This window comes from Rhagoletis pomonella, unplaced genomic scaffold (genome assembly GCF_013731165.1).
Source record: "Rhagoletis pomonella isolate Grant_MI unplaced genomic scaffold, Rhpom_1.0 Rhpom_scaffold_00474, whole genome shotgun sequence".
NCBI lineage: Eukaryota > Metazoa > Arthropoda > Insecta > Diptera > Tephritidae > Rhagoletis > Rhagoletis pomonella.
The window spans coordinates 47,432-68,771 of record NW_023459028.1 but is presented as its reverse complement, the minus strand read 5'-3'; the positions used below and the strand labels follow the sequence as shown (position 1 = coordinate 68,771).

The 21,340-nt window shown below is 35.5% G+C and overlaps 3 protein-coding genes and 1 long non-coding RNA gene across 8 annotated transcripts in view; 2 read left to right on the top strand and 2 right to left on the bottom strand.

Annotated features, from left to right (window-relative positions):
- The first annotated feature begins 632 nt into the window (after window positions 1–632).
- On the top strand, window positions 633–1,524 carry LOC118750956. The gene is made up of 2 exons (XR_004994464.1): window positions 633–1,005; window positions 1,067–1,524. It is a non-coding gene; the product is annotated as an uncharacterized LOC118750956 (long non-coding RNA).
- Window positions 1,525–2,784: 1,260 nt separating this feature from the next.
- On the bottom strand, window positions 2,785–5,833 carry LOC118750965 (protein winged eye-like). 2 transcript variants are annotated; one of them, XM_036485720.1, is made up of 3 exons: window positions 4,157–5,833; window positions 3,391–4,067; window positions 2,786–3,180 (listed from the first exon to the last, which is right to left on the bottom strand). In XM_036485720.1, exons 2-3 carry the CDS (start codon window positions 4,061–4,063, stop codon window positions 3,011–3,013), a joined length of 843 nt encoding a protein of 280 aa, XP_036341613.1. In that variant the 5' UTR covers window positions 4,064–4,067; window positions 4,157–5,833; the 3' UTR covers window positions 2,786–3,010. The 2 variants fall into 2 exon arrangements, with proteins under 2 accessions (XP_036341612.1, XP_036341613.1); XM_036485719.1 differs by having other exon boundaries at window positions 2,785–3,180; window positions 3,391–5,833.
- Window positions 5,834–7,816: 1,983 nt separating this feature from the next.
- Window positions 7,817–9,473, bottom strand: LOC118750964 (E3 ubiquitin-protein ligase RNF220-like). The gene is made up of 2 exons (XM_036485718.1): window positions 9,052–9,473; window positions 7,817–8,993 (listed from the first exon to the last, which is right to left on the bottom strand). The coding sequence occupies exons 1-2, from the start codon at window positions 9,334–9,336 to the stop codon at window positions 8,112–8,114; spliced, it is 1,167 nt and encodes a 388-aa protein (XP_036341611.1). The 5' UTR covers window positions 9,337–9,473; the 3' UTR covers window positions 7,817–8,111.
- A 1,775-nt stretch (window positions 9,474–11,248) lies between these two features.
- LOC118750963 (transmembrane protein 47-like) overlaps window positions 11,249–21,340 on the top strand; it is a 28,270-nt gene continuing 18,178 nt past the window's right edge. For 2 of the 4 annotated variants that reach the window (XM_036485713.1, XM_036485712.1), the window contains exon 1: window positions 11,383–11,905. In XM_036485713.1, coding sequence (XP_036341606.1) covers window positions 11,706–11,905 — 200 coding nt within the window. In that variant the 5' untranslated portion in view covers window positions 11,383–11,705. The other 2 variants (XM_036485716.1, XM_036485717.1) reach the window with 2 other exon arrangements.

The window sequence follows — 21,340 nt, the reverse complement described above, 5'->3', positions numbered from 1 at the left end:
TACTGGTTTTTTGCCGAACGAACACGATTTGGTAACAATCGGTACCAACTGGTACAAGCACAAAGCATGCCACATAGATCCTTGAAGCTGCAACGCAAAGCGAAAAGATGGCCAACTCCCATCTTTTTGCGCGCTTTGACAATCAGTCGGTTTAATATTTATTTTGTTTCGTCCAAATTCGAGTTTTCATGCAGAAACATTGAACTTAATTACATTGCTGATATTTTCAAAGCAAAATACATATATAGAATCCATTGCAATTTTGACGAGTAAAGAACCATTCACATACAACTTTCCTCGCTTTGCTTGACAGTTCAAACTTTGACAACAAAGCGCGAAACGCAGAAGGTATGCTACAATAAACGCTTTGACAGCTTTTGCGTTCTCCTTTTTCTACATATTTTTTATCTGTAAAATAGATAGCAATATAATATGCATTAATAATAGCAATAAAAATTCCTATTTACCCTATTTTACCCCTATTAAATGCAAATGCAAGCGCATAAGAAAAGATAAATGTAGACAGCTGATTGCCAAAGCGGGCAAAAGTTGAGAGTTGCCCAAGATTTTGCTTCGTTTTGCTTTGCTTTGCTTCAAACGTTTTTTATGTGAGCATACTCATGCATATGCCCATGGTGGAATAATACAAGGTGTTGGATATTGACAGCGTTCTCGCTCTAATCCGCCATCTTGGCTCCCTTAGCTATATCGGTGTTTCCCTCTTGAAAAAACTACATTTTATCGCCTTTAAAAAAGTACTAAACTACCTCATTCCCTATTCCAAAACTGATTTGCAATCACTGAACAATTCTTTGACATTTACTATATTCTTATCGTTGGCAACTGAAAATTAAATTAGAAATTTCAACATTAATTCGGCAAAAAAACATCGGTTTAGAGTAGAGAGATTTGTAGTTATTTTGGTCGGTGCTTCCTTCCGCTGCAATTCCGTCTGTGGTTCACTGCCACTGGCCTTGCTTTTTCAACGATATAACTGTTTTCTTGGTAAGTTTAGATGGAAGATTTAAACAAGAACTACGTATTTAACTATGCATCTATTCCCCAGTGATTTTTGCTGCTGCAATCCCGTCTGTGGTTCACTGCCACTGGCCCTGCTTTTCCAACGATATAACTGTTTTTTTGGTAACTTCTACCGCTAAGACTTTGTTGCTTTTTCCCTTTTCCCTAAAAACATAATAGTGCTACAAAGCTCAATAACAATATGGAAACAAATGTTAATAAGCCACAATAATATTGACAATAAATAAGATTTCACTACGATTGAATTTTCTATTAGTAACAGGGTAGTTATAGTGAATGTTTTATTCGATAACTAAAACTATATTTGATGTTTGTAGCGATAAAAATATGCCTAAATCAGCCAAATACCCTATGTGGGTCGGCTGAATCAGTAAAACGTGACAGTAGTTGACTTTTGAGGTTAATATATCGGTCTTGAGTTGGTAAGGTTTTTAAAACATCCGCAGCTTCCTTTAAAGCATCGCTGCTAATTGCTGAGAGGACCAGATTATATTTACCGACATAAGATGTGGTCTTGTACGACTGAAAGGTGGCCTCAATTTGTAGAAACCATTTGTCTGGCATCTCAGTTCAGAACGGTCGCAGCTTGCATTGCGATGCAAGCTCCACATCTTTAGTAGGCATTTTGTTCGATGAAATATTCTCCCCATCCGTCGATGCGCCCTTTTGTCGATTCCGTCATGTAACGACTCGGGGTCACCACTAATTTTTTGGTTTTGGAAGTTTGACTATAATTATAGGACATTGTGTTTAATAAACTAAATTACCATTTATTGCATAAGTACTACGTTATATATACTACTTTCGCGAATTTAGCTTATCATAATATACCGTTTGTAACTATTTATATGCAAAATTTTATATGAAAAATAGTACCAAATTTCGAACTACTTCGCAAAGCGGGCTTTTTTTCTTCCCGTTTCTCTCGTGCTTCCATATTACAACCTTTTGTAAGGGAGCTGTCGACATGAGCTGTCACTACGTACAACACCTTGTATAATTCCACCATGGCATATGCCTACATCGATTTTATACGTCAAAGCAAAGAACTATCAAGCAAAGCGAAGAAAGTTGTATGTGAATCAGCCTTAAAAAAGCAGTACAAAATTGTTTTCTTGGCGTTCATTGTGACATACCTTTTGCGTCTGGCGCTTTGCTGGCAAAGTTATAAATGTCACGCAAAGCAACAAAGTTTTATCTGGCATCAGCTTTAGGCGCAATCCCGTATTCCTCGGACTAAAACTAGTAAACTTGTCAAAAAATAAAAATTCGCTCAGAGCGAGAGAGTAACATTGAAAACTACGGGATTGTTTTCTAGTAAAAAAAAGGTAACTGCTGTCAACTTCAACATAACCTCCAAATTTTGGTTGTAAATTTTTGCTTATTTTGTATGTAAACACACTCAGCTCACACATGTAAAAACCCAAAAATACCCTCAAATTCATTATAATCCACTTAAACAAGTAAATAAATACTTTTCAACATGAATTAGCAGTGCATTTTTTTACAATTTGGTTGCCAAACACACTACAGCTGATCGTTTGACACATTTACCAGCATTTACCTGCAAATATCTTCGGACTAAAACTGATAACTTCTGACAGAGAGAGGACCTTATTTACTCTCTTTTTTGTCCTCTCAATAGTCAGAGAACCGAGTACGGGACCGATTTCCAGTAAAATCTGACTTATTCTGACTAGTCGGGACTCGTATGGGATCGCAACTATTGTAAGCAACCACAACGAAAGAAATTCACCATAGCGCTATTCTTTATCGAATGCTTTCTCCGAAACTTTTAGGAAAATATTTATGCTTTTACAGCAACAACAACAAACACATTAACAAGACACCGTAGCTTAAATATTTTAGTTATAACAACCCATGTGTATAAATGAGATCCTATTCTGCAAGGTGGGAGTGTGTAACTAAGGTATGCAACTTCTAAAATGTTTACAAATATGTATTTCACTCAGACAAAGAATAAATGAAACTTACCCAGATCCGCTACGCGTATACCAAAGCAATTCATATCCTTGTTAAGTGTCTGTTGCACCGGGATGGCTGTAGAGCTGGAGAGTGTGCCCGCCGTTTCCTGTGGTCGCTTACGCGCCACGGCAATACCAATGGGCACTGTGTTATCTGCAAGCAAAAAACAAAAGTGCGAAAGAAAGCCACAAAGGCAGACGCTTCACTGTAGTCCCAATATTTTAAAATTCACGGAAAGTGAGTGAGGAGTGGTAAACATTATGTTTGTATCACAGTATAGTTTGTATGTAGATAGGTAATATGCTTGTACGGAATAGATGAATTTATTTATTATTTTTTGTTTTGTTTTTTATATTAACATACTTGTGTTTGGCATTGTGGCCGCTCCGGTGAGTGTGTTCACATTTGACGTCTTATCCATTTCGTTCACCTTCGGCGAAGAAGCCTCTATCTTTACAAGCGTTGTCAGCGTGGACGATGAGGACATAGTCTTGGAAGCGGCTGATATGGAAGCAGAACAACTGGACGTTGATGAGGCCACACCAACGCCCATGCCAACACCAACACCAAGCCCACCTCCGCCGCCACTTGTCGATGATGTAGACACGTGATGTTGCTGATGATGATGCTGTTGCTGCTGTGTTTGATGGCAATTGGCGGATGTCACTTCCGAAACTTGGCAAGGTTCGCGTTTGATTTGTACAAATGTATAACTGGTTGAAGTTGAATTGGTTTGCTGATGATGGTGATGATGTTGCTGTTGCTGTGAATGCGAATGCTGATGCTGATGGTGTTGAGCCGATGTTGCACCACCCAATGGTGATGTAGTTGTTGTGACAAAGTGTGGGCCGCCTGCAAGACTGAAAGGTTCCAAATGCAATGGCGCACCATTGGCCGCCGCTGTGGAGGGCACTAAGAAGGTGGTGGTGGCCGCAGCTGTGCTACGTTCGAAATGCTCTGTGGCAGCAGCGACGGCAACCGATGAGCCCAGCAAATCAGCAGCAGTGTTAGTACTATGACCATTGAATGTTGCCATTTAACTACGCGCACAAACAGGATTACAATATGTATATAGGTAAGTATTTACAAATGTTTCTTTAGTTAAGTGTTAGTTTTGATTTTTAATTACATTTGGTGTTGCTTTCGAAAATATTCAAATAGCCGGCGGCTTTGTGTTAAAATGCCGTCGCTAAAATGCAAATGGCTGATTTTTGTGCTGTGGGGTACTTCATAGTGGATTGCGTCGCCAACAACAGAATTGCGGCGCAAATACGCTGGATACATTTTCTAAAATGCAGATTTTCTCTGCCCTATGATTTTAAAATTGTTAGTTACACACTTATCTGGTTTGCGCTACATCTTCGTGTACGTTTTTTTTAACACTTATGAGTTTAGTAAAACACTATTGGAAATTTCATAGTTCATTTACAGATTAGAATCTTTGTGGCGCTTGATGGCACTCCGATTCAATAATTGGTTGGAATTTCGCACACACACACAAACACATACAAAATGACATAATCCCGCCGCTGTGGTCTAGCGTTGCGGTGGCAAATGCTATGGCTGGCACGAATGGCCCCCCCTCTGTGCGAATATACATAAAACTTTGGAGTGTTTCCAATTCACTGGCCAGCAAGCAGCACTATAATTTTTCAAACACTTGCAATTTATTTTTCAAGTGGGTTTGAATTGCAAATATCCTCTAAAGGTTTTTGTGCGAAAAACACGCGCGCGCCTTTCAATTTTGCGAATTCGAGTTCCAGGAATTTGACTTTATTTTTTATTGCCGAATACAAAGCCGCGGCCAAAACTGGCTGGCTGGCTTTTTGGTTGGTTGGCTGGTTATTTTGCCAAATACACTCGTAGTTTTGCCGTCGCGAAAAATGCGAAAATACATCGACGGTACAACGACGACGACGACTACAACGACAACGGCCACGATGATGGCAACCACGATGACAAAAAAGCAAGTTTTCACTTTTGCCTTTGCCCGTATTCACTGCTAGTGCACAAACACATGAACACGCCCAATTACACACACAGAAACATGGCGACACGATACTGCACCGCACAAATGCCCAGCCAGCCACTTTGCTTTATAGCTCCTTTTTCGTTGAATTGACTTTGCGTGTTATTATAATTTTATAACTTTTTATTCATTTATCTTATGCACTTTTGCCTCTCCAACTACTTTCGTGCGCACAGAAAACGTATTTTATGCCTACAAATTGACTGGCAGATTGTGCGCGATTTTCCTGCAAGCGCACATCCAGCTTTTCGTCGTTCACTTGCCCGTTGCCTTCGTATTAATGGCCTTTTTTGCTTGCGTCAATTTCAATTCCTTCTTCGTTGGTTGGTGCCTTCCTCGTGCAGATCCTCCACCTCCTCCACAACGAACAGGTATATATTTTTATTTTTATTGCTATTACTATCGTATTGCTTTGCACCTCTCCTACTTTGTACAAGTTTCTAGCCACTTCTTTTGCTCGCTCTTCTATTGCTTCCAGCAATTTTCAACCATTTCCGTTTCTGCTACATATATACTCCTCCTCCTCAATGTATCAGCATATTATTGGTGTAGTAAAACTCACTAAGTTTAGCTTCAATTTACTTACGCTTATCGTTTACACTTTACTTATGTACTAAATTAAATATTTCCAAAAAAGTTTACACCAAAATGTAATAAAAAATATATATTTTTTATTTGTTTTCATTCCCGATTCCGAATCTATTGCATTCCGCGTTGTCGAAAGTTCAGACTCTGATGCCGAACTATTCGCCTTAATAACGGCGTTGCTACAAATTACTGCGGCAAGGGAGAAACAGCGTGCGAGCTGTCAGATGAAAACGACGTTGATTTGTTGCGAATTGGCGGCGAAATATACCCCAGAAATTTTTACGTGATTGCGTTATAGGACTCTGTCACACGGTCAGTAATTATCACGATATTTGGATCGCGATCCATATTAATGGATTGATGGATCACGCACGGATGCTACATGCATTCCACAATTATTTTGAAATTTCCAAGGTTAATTAAAATTTTTTCAATTTCACTTGAAAGGTTTTAAGCGCCTAGAATGAAGGCAGAGTGAATATCTTTTCGATGTTCGCATCATGAGAGTAAAAGATTACTGACGAAATGTATGGATCGCGTTTTGAAAGTGCTACACGTTCAATATTTATTGACGGTACTGCGATCCGCGATCCAGATTTCAAAGTTTTTAGAAATGTTGCGATATGGATCACGATCTATTAATACTGCATGCTACACCGTCAATAAATATCGCGTTACTTTGATCACGTCAATAAATACTGACCGTGTGACAGTGCCCATAAAATAATTTGTGAAATAAGCTGAGAAATAAGACACGGAAACTTGTGTTGCGGCAACTCGAAGCTTGTAGTTAGGAATGTTCGAACTGTTTTCTTGGCGATCATTGTGTTATACCTTTTGCGTCTGGCGCTTTGCTGTCAGAGTTATAAATATCAAAGCCCCAAAGTTTTATCTGGCATCAGCTTTACTGAAATGCTTGTTGGGTCATTTTGAACGTTTACAAATATTTTCAATTCTGCGTGTGTGTCATGAACCAAAAATACAAGATCACGTAAGAACGCGACGTTGTATTTGTAACTGGTTTTGAGAAAAAAGTTTGCGAAAGCGGGTTCGTCAGCTGAGCGTTTGTTTACATCACAAGCACCACTATTTTACATTTTTATTCAAGTAAAGAAGAGTTAATTCAACATGACAACACATTTTAAAGCATTTTGTTGCATCATTTTACCTAAATTGTGCGTTTAAAGTAGCTGACAATAATTTTGGCTAATTTTGGTTTTCGTTGTTTTCTTTGCTTTGTTTACTTTTCGCTCGTTTTCCAGTGAAACAAGATGGCGTAGAACCCGCTAAAAAAATCTCTTGTTCTTACGTGATCTTGTGTCTTTCGTTCATGCGTGTGTGTTGGGCTTGCTGAAAGAGTGATCGTAAATTAATTACGTTCTCTGTCGTAAATATTTACGAACGGAAAAAAGATGAGAGTGGAAATGAAAAACGGAACCACAAAAGCGACACAAGATTCGCATTTTACAAAATGCCGGTCTCTTGCCGTAAATGGGAGGGGTTTTTCTAAAGATTTATGTACAATTTATGTAGCGTTACTGTATGTAAAAGAGGTTGCAATTTTAATTAAATAGAATAAGGATTTAAAGAATAACGGTAAAGTAGTAGCGAATAAGCTATTAGATTAGATTAAAAATCAAGGTATTCGATAAAAAAAAGCAAACAATGATTCATGAAAACAGAAGATGAAATATTTTCTTATTTAAGGGAGCACCAATTTGAGGGCACGGATTGGCGAAAGTCCTCAAAACGGCTTAAGCGGCTAACCTTTGCCGCCGGATATTCAAAAACCAATTAAACATAAAATATTTTGCTAAAACTACTTTTAACTGAAATCTTCACTACAGGGATGTATGTATGTACGTATGTATGTATGTATACCTGCATAAGGTCGGTCACTCCAGCAGCGTTCTCTGGTCCAGCAGCATTCCTTAAACCTCTTACTCTGATACCCGAATGAGACTAATCAACACTTTACCTGCCTTTTAAACTTCTCTTATTCAAGAAGCCTTCAATACCGTCAATTTAACTCCGACGATTAAAGACATTTGTGTTGAAGGAAGATTAAGTAGCCGCAAAAAACGACGGGTCTTAGAAATTCTTATACTATTCGATCCCTTACACTTTCCTCGCCAACTTGCTTCAGAGATGTAGAATTAAAAAAATTCAATGAAGTGTTCGTTATTTATGTTTACCACAATTTCTTACAGCTTAATGTCTTGTATTTTTATTGTAACTGCAACACAGCTTCGGATCTGTTTTCTTAAATACTAGCTATATTATTTTAACATATCACGCTTATCTCAAATGTATAAGTGTATAAATTTGCATGAAAATACGAAAAATTGTATAAAACTGATTCAAATGTACTGAAATGAAAAACATTTGCATTTAAATAAATCTTAAAATCCGTATACGTAGGAAACTTATTATACTTCTACCAAATACTTGTATTACTACGCTTTTTTCACATATAAATTCTACGTAAATCTTTTGGTGTTGTAATCAAATTGCACTGTGGGCAGAGCTTTCGTGCTCCTAGCGAGCGCAGCCAACATTCTTCGCAATGTACGTGCCAGCAAGCTACCGATATAGCTGGATTTCGGTAGTCGTCTAAGCAAATCAAGCATTTAAACTTATTCTGCACTTGATTTTCATAATGTCGCAATTTACTTTTCAATGACTCTATTATTTGCGAACTATATTGCTGCGCAACAGTATGTGATGTGAGTTCTTGCTTTTCTTTAGAAACCAAATCGGCAGTTAGGTCAGCCCGTGGAATGCTTAATTCTATATTTGCAGCTAACGTATTAGTACTATTAATTGCGCGTTGCAACTCCGTCGCATTAGCGCTCATTAGAGTTGTTTCGGTAGAGCCAGTTATTAGACGTCGCATGTAACTAGTAACATCACCATCTGCACTATTGCCATTCTCCTCCGCTATGGGTGGTATAACGTCAGCTTCAGCGTACTGCGCCGGCCCATATAGATGAGTGTCATCCTCGTCTACGTTTAAATCTTCTTCCTCTTCGTCGCCAATCTGTGTGTTATTTGGGACACTGCCAGCGCTGTGGTTTGTTACAGACTGTCCTACGCCGATTGCAGCATAACCGCCTTGTAAGAGACTAGAAACACGTATACGTTTTTGGCCAGCCCATTCATATTCTTCGTATTCCTCGCCATTCTCGTCTTCATTGCTTGAACTACCGCCATCAGGACCATTGACTGCGCCATTAGTGCGGCGTAGACACTGTTCTGCATGTTGCTCTATTTCTTCTAATGGGAAAGAGGCGTTACACACTGGGCATTGCTGTTCGGTTGGTGGTGGGGGGCGTTTACCAGTTCTTCGCTGCAGATTAATATTTATCTAGAATAAGTAAATATGGTTTATTATAGATTCAACATACCCTGAGACGTGTATGCCGATTTCGTTGCACCCGCTGGAATATAGTCCAAGGCTTACGTCGCTCCTCATTATGTACCACTGTATTGCTAGCACTTTGCTGTGTTAACTCGACAGTTGCCTCACTTACTGCTTCCATTTGTAATTGTTTTAAGCGCTCCATTTCCTGGTCAAAGTGTGGCTTCACTTCCCAATGCTGTAGCTTGCACTCGCACGTAGGACACTGCAGATACTCCTCAGCCGAGCCGCCTGTTAGCAATCGGCTGATTGACTCTGATGTAGCCTCCATTTTTACTGCTGTTACCGGTTAATATATAAAATTTACCGGCCCGATTTATATTAAAAATTTCGATTAATAATACAAAACAAAAGCAAAGCTTCATGGACGATTTCAGCACAAACAGAAGAAAAAACAACTACACACACTCACACGCAGCCAAACACGCAGCGGTAGACATTTGCTTGTTGACGTCTGCGATAAAAACTGACAGCTACTGGTGGCGAAATGAGGAGGCCAGAAGTAAAATAAAACACGCATTATACATTTTATAAACATTTGAATATTTGGGAAAATCAGATTTTCACAGCGTATTTTATTAGTCTACCTTCTACAAATGAATATTTGTTTTTTTTTTACCAATGTTCTTACTAATGCTGAATTTCCACCAGCCATTAAATTACAACATTTTTAAAATCAATGTTGGGCATTAAAAAATTCTTGTGCCATTACTTTTATAAAAATAGTCATTATGTCTGTTTACATTGTCATGCATGATTTCAACGAAATTGAGACGAAATTGCCTCAACTTCACGAATAAACTCCGAAAATTATTATTATGAATTGTAAATAAATAAAAAGAAGAACATCGAAGGTCAATCACAAGCAAATAAAAACAAAATAAACAAACTGTCATCGAAATTGAGATTGAAATTGATTCTTGATCAAGGCGCATGGGGAAATTATAAACAGGTGATGTAAGTAATAAAACAGCTCTCTCGCTTTATTCTCTTAATTTTCTTGAAATTCTTATAGAATTTTTTTCAAGTAAATTTTCAAATAATATAGTGTCAAATGTTCCTTCTCACTCTTATACCTACACCGGGGTAAATTTCACTTTATCAGATGGCCACACCAGAAATTTGAACGAAAATGTACCTAAAATAGTGTGTTTGTACCGAATGTACTTTCAAACTAAATGAAAGTACGATTGTACCAACTTTTCCATGAGTGCAACAGCAGCTTACTGCGTGTGACAATAAGGAAGAGCTCAATAATAACGTTAATTGACTGAATTAAGCTTGTCTGAATTTATTATAAAAACCTTCAATTTCATTTCGAAATTGCCCAATTAGGGCTGCGTGGAAACGCCCTTTTATTTACACAAACATTTTGCAATCGCTTTTAAAGCATAAACAGACGGCATCGTTTATCCGGATCAACACGGGAATTAACTGCAGTTGATACGGATCAATTCTGAGTTAGACCTGATCAACGCAGCCGTCTGTTTAAGCTTTTAGCGGACTCTTCAATATTTAATGCCCAACACTGCAGCGAATTCATCTCTTCATGTGCTGTGATACTATCGATTGTACCGCCATTCGATAGTTTTCGATACGATAGTTGAAAACATCGATTGTATCGATAGTACTATCGTCGTGAAAGGTACTGAATTGAAACGATTGAAAATTAAATAATTAATAAATTTATAAAATGTATAAATTACTTTGCAAATTAAAGAGATTGTGTAATTTTTTTTAAATTTGAGTGCATCAAAAAGAACTTCTTATAATAATAAAATAAACTTATCAATTTATGCGTCTGAATTATATAACTTATATGCCTTGAAGAGCGACAGGCAAAATCTGAATTTATTTTTTATATGGCAAAATTAAATTCGAATTTTATTTGTCCCTTTCGAAAAGTGAAATTGGCTATAAAAATACATTTATAATACTACAAAACAAACAAAATAAAAAATTTCCGTTTAAATTGACAACTTATACTTATAAATTATTAACATTTTACCATTTTACTGTATCTTGAATAAAAAAAAACTAATGTAATGTGTAGAGAAGTGAAGATGAGACATTGTAAAGTCTTGCTAAAACCGACATCGATAGTTTTCAAAAACTATCGACAGGGGCGACAGTTTTCAACTATCGATAGTATCCCAGCTCTAAAAGAAGCAGCAAAGTGGAGAAATTTTCGGAGACGATTGTTTATGTGCGACGAGAAAGTAGAAAAACGTTGATTTTTTATAATTTAGTTTTTATTTAAATTTAAATCTTCTTGCTAAACGATAAAGCGGAGTGTGGATCTATTGAAAATGTAAGGGTGCATTAAGTTATATGTGTAAAATTTGCAAAAATGACATTGAAAAGTAGCGAATTGCAGTGATACTGTCGCCATTTTGGTGTGTATGTGCGTGTGGATGGATGTGTGATTCAAAATAGACAATTTCGAAGGGGAAAGGAGAAATCAAGGCTCAAGGAACAATCTGCGAAAATATTTTTTAGATAAAAGAGAAAGTGCTAAATTGTTTTTTAATTTACATATTTGTATTGATGATAAAATATCAAATTTGTGGAAAACATTAACTTTCCTATCGTTTCAAGTGTCTCCGTATAAGTGCATAATTTTGTGTACGAACAACGAAGATGTCTAGCAGAGACGCAGGTGGAGACAAGTTGGCGCAGCAACAGACACAGCTGAACCAACCACCAAAACAATCTGTTTTTAGCAAAAATGCAATTGCCAACATAAATCTGGGTGGATTTAGTTCCTTCGACAGTGATTCTCTGCCTGAATGTTCAGAATTTGACTCAGAATCGGTTACTTTGGATTACTTCAAAGAAAGGTACGCCAATGTCCGGTGAGAAGGTAGGCCAATTTGTATTTCAAATGTCTGTCTACCTGGATGTGTATAAAAAATAATTGGTATGTATGTACATGGCTTTGCATCTGCCACTACATATTGCACAATGCAAAGATCTGCGCATATGTACATACATAGGAACATACATACATATGTACATACATAAGCCACATCTATCTCATCTGCCCATAATTACATTCCCCAAACGTTTTCTGCCTATTGTTTTGCTTGCAGTTGCTTCGCTACACAGGCATACTTATGTATGTATGCGCTACTATTTACTTACAAACATCCATTATTTATTCGCGCATAATTAACATATTTTTTTAGCAGTAATATGAAAATTATTTTATATTCTTTTATTTACACATCACTCGCGTGTAACTTTTCAAATAAATACATATTTTAAGCTTGCTGTTTTTGGGTTTTATGTTCTCTTATTACTGTTGCTACCCGCATGTATGCGCCCTATTTGGTAATTCCTATACGAATTTAGTAATTGTACGGAAATAAAAAACCATCGTTCTTACATGCAAATTTACGTATTCTAAAAATAACGAACATTCACATGTAAGTGCATACAATGTCCATGTGAAATGAAACGAATTTTTTGTAAGTGGCCATATTTTTGATGCTCTAACATGCCTTGCGCATATTTTGTTGGTTTCTTTTAGCTACATCTGCATATCATATGCTCCATAGTTTGCATTTATCTACAGCAAAATGTACATGTGTACATACTACATACATACATCCGTCTTTCTACTTCAGCTCTGTGTAGCTTTTTTAATTGTTATTCTATTTTTAAACATAAACAAAGTATTCAAATGCGGAAGTTGCGCCCTTTAACACAGTACCTTGGTACACTCCCTCATCCATTTCTATGCTCTTTATTCATATCACCACACACCAACGACAATTTGTGTTATTTTAGTAATTTGTTTGGATCCAATCTTCTGTAGCGTTGAGTGTGTCAACGTGTTTATATGCATGTAGGCACTTTTGCTGTCGATAGTACATATTTTAAATTTTAGCTTATGATCTTAGTATCTAGTAAGAGGTGGAGTAGGAGGTCATTGCGTATTTTTGTATGTTTTTAATTTATTCGTCATGCTTTTGCACTACGCAACCGATTGCTCGGTGCTCCCATCCTACGGAGAATAACCTTCGTTAAGTAAATATCGGCTTTGGAAGTTATTTGAGGTGAATCATCGCATCGGCGACAAAACCCTTGACGTTTCACATTGTTGTATATAGTCCATTTCTCGAGTTTGCTTCTTTAGGCGAAATCGAACATTTGTTTGACATGTTTAAATGTTTCTGCACTTTCTCGTATCGTGTTATGTGGGTTCGATTTAATAAATGCCTTTTTTCGTCAACCTCGATGGACCTTCAGGGACGAGGAGCTTCTTTGATAACAAAACGCCAACGTGAAATTTCTTGCACCAGTTGAGGAGTAAAATAAGAAGCAGAAGTTGTGGAGCCGTCGTTTATTTGTCGACGTTTACTTCTCTTAAATTTTAGCTAAGATCATTAAAGCGATGGTCCAGAAACATACATTTAGTCGATGAATTACCGGTTGTAGGTAAACAACTGTAGACCTGTTTTATTTTGCATCATCAATTGTTATACTGCTTTTTTCCAATCACAATGCGTTTTGCATACGTACATACATATTTGCCGACAAATGCTACACAATTTTGTAAGATAAAAAACACGCTTTAAATCTATTTCGATTGCAATAGTTATAATGCAAGAGTTATTAAAAAAAATTTTGTCCGAAAAGAATGCTGTGTATGAGTGTGTTAAGTCCACATTTCGTTATTGCATGGTTCTGTTGTAAATTGATAATCAATTTTGAATTGCTATTTATTGAAATTCCCTTTAGATTCTCGATAATACTAATTGAATGAACCTGTTCTTATTTTATATATTCTCTTCCCTCAAAATTAACAGATCTTAAGCAGCTTAAAGCAAATAAAACATTTGCATTTAAAATTGGCATACAATTAAGCGCAAATATTGAACTAAAAAAGAACTTTAACGCACACTTACCGCAGTGAAAAGAAAAATATGAAATGTGTGGAAATAAAAAATGAAAAAAAAATCAGTTAAAAACTGAGTGCAGTAATTAAAAAGACGCTATAGTTAAAAAAAACGAACGTTTAACACGAAAAAGCTGTAGGCTAAGCCAAAGCCATTGGCTGTACATGCAAGCATACATTGTGTTGTTGCGCTTGCGTTGTTATTGTTCTTGTTAGAAGGGTGCACTAATTCCCTGCCACTAACACACACGCTCAAGAGCATTAGTTTAAAAGGTATGTATTTATGTATTCCTTCGCTTCCACCTTTTAGGGATAAAAAAAAGTACATTATTTCCTAAATCATTCAAATACACCCCTCTGGCAGTGTATTGAGATTAACGTTTATGCTTTCATTTCATTATTTTGTATACAGCTCGCAACGCCCATCACCATCAAAAATGGCGCCCACAACAACAATTGAAACCATTACAATCACAAGGCCATTGAAGGTTTGTAACAACTACACAAACTCCCTTTTACGCTACAAATTTAATCAAATGCTAAACAATTATAATTTCTCACTTACTATTCCGCTCTAGGTCATTGCATTTATATGTGGTGTCATCGTTGTCATACTGATGATCATGGCATTAGCTTCCACGGACTGGTTAATGGCTGCTGGCTGGCGTCAGGGTCTCTTTGTGCACTGCATTGAGGAAGATGTTGAATCGCCGCTGCCATTCAATCTACATGATCCGCCGGGTTGTTATGCTAGTCGTGATGTGGGTAAGTAAATATGTAGAATATTTGTTGGTGTTGGTTGATTTTATGTATCGGATAGTTTTGACTTCAGAATAATCGTTGGTCTTTTAATTTCTTTTCAGCTTACATCAAAGCCACAGCTGCTCTATGTATAATCACATTGATAACTGATGTGATTGCCACCATACTCACTGGCCTGGGTTTGAGAACACAAAATCACAATGTCAAATACAAATTCTACAGAATCGCTGTGCTGGTGATGCTGTTATCATGTAAGTGCCTAAATATGAATAGCTTGGTGAATTTTATCATCTACGTATATTCTCTTGAGATTAAAAAGAATGTTTCAAATGGCGAGGCGACTGTGTCATTCGATGAAAGAACTATGCAATTAATACCGTTTTTCAGGTGTTACTTAGCCCTGCACATTTTTTCTATGCTAAGAAAATTATGACTTCATTTAGTTGTTCTGCACGAAAGCCCAACCGACAGAAACCAAGAATTTCGATAAGAACTCACACATGTCAAATTCATCCTTTAAAATTTGTTGCTATTGTAGTAGCATTGCTGTTGCATTAGCATACAAATTCCTCGGAGTTTGTGGGGAGTGATGCTGGTGTGACAGTCCTTGACCAAATATAAATACGGCTACGTAGGCTGTCGGGGGGAACGAGTATTCTATCTTCTTTAACATTTGCCAGAAATATGCTCGGCAAATGCACATTTTATAACCATATGTATTATTTCTTAATTTAACCTTTGAAGCCAAAACCTATACAAAAAATATTAAATTCATACTATACTTTTAGTGTTGGCTGTCCTGTCTGCGCTGATAATATATCCAGTATGTTTTGCTGGCGAACTCAATTTGGGTGAGTTACACTGAACATTAACTTTAAATGTTCCTTCTCTTATTTCTAACCTCTCTTCATATATGTATGGATATTTTTTTTTTTTTTTGCAGCGAATCGGCCAATTTGGGAATTTGGTTGGGCCTATGGTGTTGGCTGGGGTGCAGCTATCTTCCTATTCGGCGCCGTTGTGCTACTGCTATGCGATAAGGAATCGGAGGAGATCTATTATAAGGAGAGAAAAATTGTACATGAAAACCATATGCGCGCCTAGGCCAGGCCGCACGACCTGCCTGACGTCGTTCTTTAGACATTTAAGTAAATTATGCGATTTCTACTGATATAATACTACTAAACTACTACTATTACAAAGAACAACAATATCTATAAATCAGCAAACAAACAACAGTAAATCGTAAAGTTTAAAAGATGAACGAGGAAAACAAAAAGTATACAAAATTATAAGTGTGTAATATTGTCATCATTGCCGCCAATCAACATACTAGACAGACAGAAACAACAATGCTGAAATTGGAAGAAAGCAGTTTAACTAATTTAACACAGAATCCCAACACATACGAATACAAAAAACGAATACAAAAACACATACAAACAAAGTACATATACACGTGCAGCCTTTGTAGATTGTCAGGTGCTGTAACGTAGCTTTTTTTTTAAATATCTTGTGTGATAAAGCTACAAAATGTGGTGTATTTCTCTGTGGAAATTTGTTGACCGCTAAATCAAAAATACTTAGGTGCATATCAAATTCAAATGTAAATCAAAACTGAATTTCGCAAGCGCTAAAACTTGGCAGTAGTTTCGAATTTTACTGACACGCGTTGACGGCGCCGCCGCGGTTAAGGTGTAAAACACGCATATGATACATATTTGAACTTGAATAGAACACACGATACACACAAATACACTCGAATATTCACATACATACATATTTTTTGGCATGCTAATGAGCTGATATCATTTGTATAACCAATTTTAACAAGTACATATAACAACATAAATGTATTCATGGTGATCGTATTTAACCGTTTAGCATTTCATAGTTACCTACAAGCATACTATATCTACACATATGTATATTCATCTATAATCGACGTACATTGCAATTATGCACTTGCATACATATATAAACACACACATAAGCATACTATGTATTCATACATTTGCCATTGTCTTCGAAAATGCATAGTTGCGCACAGAAATTGTATCTCATATATGTATATGTATCTCCTGTAACTTTTTAGTTGACCACCCACTTGACCTAAAATCATCTACATGCATTCCTTACTTTGTATTCTTTTGTTTGCTTCTTTATTGGTGTAACTTCCCACGACAAAATGTAAAAAAAAACAAGTAAATTAATATCAAACGTACGAAAAATGTAAGAAATTCTAATTAAATGTAAGCGTAAAAAATTGTAGCAAACAAGCAAAATGAAAACAATTAAAAAAGTGTTGCTATGTATTAAAACACATGTAAAACGTTTAAAGCAACAAACTATTATAAACGAAAATCTGGAAAATTAATGTAAAGTCACGCTCATGGACCTACCAATGAATCGAACGAATCCAACGACGATGAATACGTGAACCAAATCATATACCCACATACAATACTTATAGTCACAATTAACTTTTTATAAACACATATTTACATGTACACACATATACACTTAACATACATATATATGTATATTCATACAAACATTTATTCTTACATACTCCCGCACATATACTCATATATACATACATACATACATATATACATCTTGAAGAAATTGCAGGCAGCTATAAAAAAAATGCATATGACTAAGCAGAAAAATATGATGCTTCCCTCACATTGACTTTAAATTTAAAGCGAGTGATATTATTAATTTTCATTAGTAATTTGTTTAAATCTTTACAAACGACAAATTTCGCTAATGGTTCGCTAATTAGATGCCAAACATTTTGTTACTTGGCAAAACAGAAGTGCAAGTAGTCCACACACCGGGTCTGCTAGCCCCTGAGAAATGGTTTTTATGCTAAATAATTATGCTTCCACAAATATGATATTAATTTTAAAAAATAATGCTATCCTTTGAAATTACTCAAAAGCATAACACCATATCTCGAATACATATTTAATGTTGTAACTGAAATTATATAGGGGATACTCGGTGAAATCGACACATTGGCGACTGCTTAAATGTTGAACAGCCACAACATAAATCGTACATACTTACACATTATTTGTACACTTTTAAATGCATATTTTCCCTTTAATAAGTTCATATGTTTTGAATTTCTTTTTACACACTAAAACGAGTATGTCGCTAAAACCATATTTGATGCCTTGTTGTTTTTGTTTTCTCGAAATATTCTACTACATACTCGAATAACCCCATGAACTGATTTTTTTTTTTGCGTTATAAACTGCGAAATATTTACTTATTTACTTATAGGCCGGTGAAATCTATTATTTTAATCAGAGTTAAAACAAAATATTGAGACAGCTTTTTCTAAAGCCCAATTGGCAATGTACCAATGCGAAAAAAAAACAAACATACTAAATACCTAATAGGAAGATTATTGTTTTTTTATTGTTGTTCTCTTTTTTGTTTAATATATGCAACTATTTTCTCTTTGTACAAGCTAAGTTAATAAGAAAAAGTAAAAAATAATTACATTTAAATGTATTAATTACAAATGTATAGCAGATTTAGTTAAGTCTGTTAAATTGTTTTTTTTTGTCGCCAGCACATGCCTTTTGCGTGGTATATTTACACTTCCATATGTATGTACATATGTAAGTATATACATGTGTATAACTGACTAGTCTGTCTTACGAAATTTTTTTTATCACACTTTGTCCTGAAAATTAAATTATTAAAAGTATCCCAAACCCATTGTACCATTATTAATTAATTATTGTACCATGTCCCAAGCCTACGTTTTTCGTACAAACGTTTTTGTTTGGAAAACAAATTTAGAACAAAGCCTCAAAATCAAGAAGTAAATTTAACTTTTGCTCAAAAAAAGTTTAAAAGTTTTAATATTGTCACTATATTCTAACAATGTCCGTTTCCGATAGCGCTTCAGTAAGCCATACTTGTTTGGTAAGACAGACAATTATTTAACGATATTATTTACATACTAATACTGAGTTAATCGAAAACGAAAATGAAAACAAAAACATACATACATATCAACAATTTACTGTTTACAAACTACTCACTGCTAGTTAATTGTATAATTTGTACAACAATTTTGTATTAACATACATACAAACAAACATATTTGTATGTATGTATTTTCAATGTTCCGATTTTTTACCTATTTATGTAATATCCGAACGTGCTGACTATAGACCTCATCCTATAATGTATACCAATCACGTTTTTCTAATCATAATTAGATGTTATTTACAATGTTAGTATTTACTCGATTTAAAATAGCTGATAATATGTAGTTTTTTTGGCTTCGGTTGTTGCCCCTCGCCTCCAGTGGCACGTTCCTATTTGATGATTGCGCATGTCCACAGAGGCAAGTGCCGCTAGACACTGAAAGAAAACTTTATGAAAGATTTTTAATCGTGGGACAACGGATGAGTCCCGAGTAAGTTTTCGGCTTCCTCCACCTCTCTCGTCCCTGCGATAAAAGTCGTTTCAAGTTTTTCTTTTTAGAAAATTCTTTTTTCTATCACTAGGTTATTCTTACCTTATTCCAGAGTGCGTCTAAGTATCAAATTGGGTCATATATGTATTGAGCAAACAATTTCGGTTTGAATTTTAAATTTTGTTCTATATATGAACTTGTACTTTTAAGTACTTTATGTTTACTTTTTATATATTAATTTTTTTCTTTATTCTACTACCCTTTACAGTAAATATTAACATTGTAAATTGCATTAAAATAAGTTATAATTGTTTACACTACTTATTGATTTTATTTTGACTAAGTTTTTATAAATATGTATGTTTATTGATTTTACTGTATACATATGTATTTTGTTTTTGTAATATTCTGATTTTCTTTATCTAATATAAACAATGTTAAATTATCAAAAATATGGTTTTGTATTTTTATTTCAATGCATTATTTTATTTACAAACTTTCAGGTTAAGGTCAAAATATAGTTTCTGTTAGCCTCGCAATATTCTTTAAATTGCCTAAAAAAGTGGCTACACTTACGCGTCACAGGATTTGTGGCCGAAAGTCAAGCAAATACCTATCTACTGGCGTCATCCTGCAAGAGATTTACCCCTCTGTGTAGACATTATAGCAGCTACGCGGACTTGCTACCCCTTCTTGCCATTCTAATTGAATATTGAATATTGTAGTTTTTATATATTTTTTTATTCAATCACAGTTGTGGAATTTTTTGATAAAGATAATTAAATTATGTAAATAAAAACTTACTTAACTTGAAATATTAATATGAAATAAACTGTGAAAGGATTCAAAATAAAATTTATATATTCATACACTGCCCTGCAAAAGTTTGGACTCGCTTGGAAAAATCGTTTTGGTTTGTATGGACCGGTCGATGCTAAAAAACCATTGTTGCGATCGGTAAACGTATGGGGGTGTTTCTTCTACGATGATGACAATAATTAAAGCGACAAATACAAAAAAAGTGAGTCCTAACTTTTGCAGAGCACAGTATATGTATGTCCGTTAAGGTGGATCACTATTGGCATTAAAAAATTGTTATCACCCCTATTGGGAGTGTCGACTAGTAGTAGATAAACGATTGTTAGTCTATTATCGATTATCCGTGGCATTTTCAAAGTCTTTTTCTCGTTCAATAAGTGCGTGTGAATAGTCGCTCATCTTTCTACAACTATTTGTTTGTAGAAGGATGAGCGATAAAAAACTATTCACAGTCGCTTGTTGGACGAGAAATTGACATTCACAATACCATGGAAAAGCGATAATCGAATAAGAGTCGTTTATCTACTACTATTCGACACTCGCAATAGGGGTGTATATTTTAAGACTTTCGGAAAAATATTAAAAATTAAAGTGCGGTTGAACGTGGAAATGCAAGCGCTTTTTCTACGCATTTTGCTGTCAAAGTACTAAAGCGAAAGTCCACTTTCACGAGTAAACACCAGCCTTTTTGCAAATGTGCAGAAATGACGAGAATATAATTTTTCTCATTGCGTTCCATTAGCTTGAAAAGTTTGTATATTAAAATTAATCAAAGAGGAACTAAAAGATAATTATGCACATTAAGTCAACGAAAGACTTACGACACGAGCTTTACTTGCACAGAAAATGAAAAATTGTTTCATAAATGGAGAGTGCGCACTAATAATAAACGATCTGGAAATCGAAATGATCCAGCTTTCCTCTGGGTTAGAATTAACATTCATGGCTCTCATTGAAATAATTTTTTATCCCAATACACCGACGCCGGCCTCAATTTTTTAACTTTAAATTCCCAACTCTTTTGTTCTCTAGAAAAACATTCCCCAGACTTTTGTTCTAATTTGATCCTCCTTGAAAACGTTTTTGATAAGTTAGTTCTCATTTTGTTCTCTTTGGAAACGTTCCCGAAAGTTCAAACTGTTTCTTGGCGATTCCGTGGTGTGGAAATTCACAGGCACAATGCTACCACATTTATCCATTAGCAAGTCTTATAAGATAATACACCCGCGACAAAAGATAGCACATCAATATTTTTACTGGTTTTAACTACTTTTATTTTGCTTTTTTTTTTAAGTCCATTATTCTTATATATGTATAAGTATAGCTCTTTATCTAACAAATACC

Excerpts from the sequence above, each read along its gene's own strand:
- LOC118750965 (XM_036485719.1), bottom strand. The coding sequence starts at position 4,063 with ATGGCAACATTCAATGGTCATAGTACTAACACTGCTGCTGATTTGCTG. Across the intron at positions 3,181-3,390 it reads GGCCACAATGCCAAACACAA|ATAACACAGTGCCCATTGGT; the intron begins GTATGTTAATAT and ends TTTTGCTTGCAG.
- LOC118750964 (XM_036485718.1), bottom strand. The coding sequence starts at position 9,336 with ATGGAGGCTACATCAGAGTCAATCAGCCGATTGCTAACAGGCGGCTCG. Across the intron at positions 8,994-9,051 it reads ATCGGCATACACGTCTCAGG|CGAAGAACTGGTAAACGCCC; the intron begins GTATGTTGAATC and ends ATTAATCTGCAG.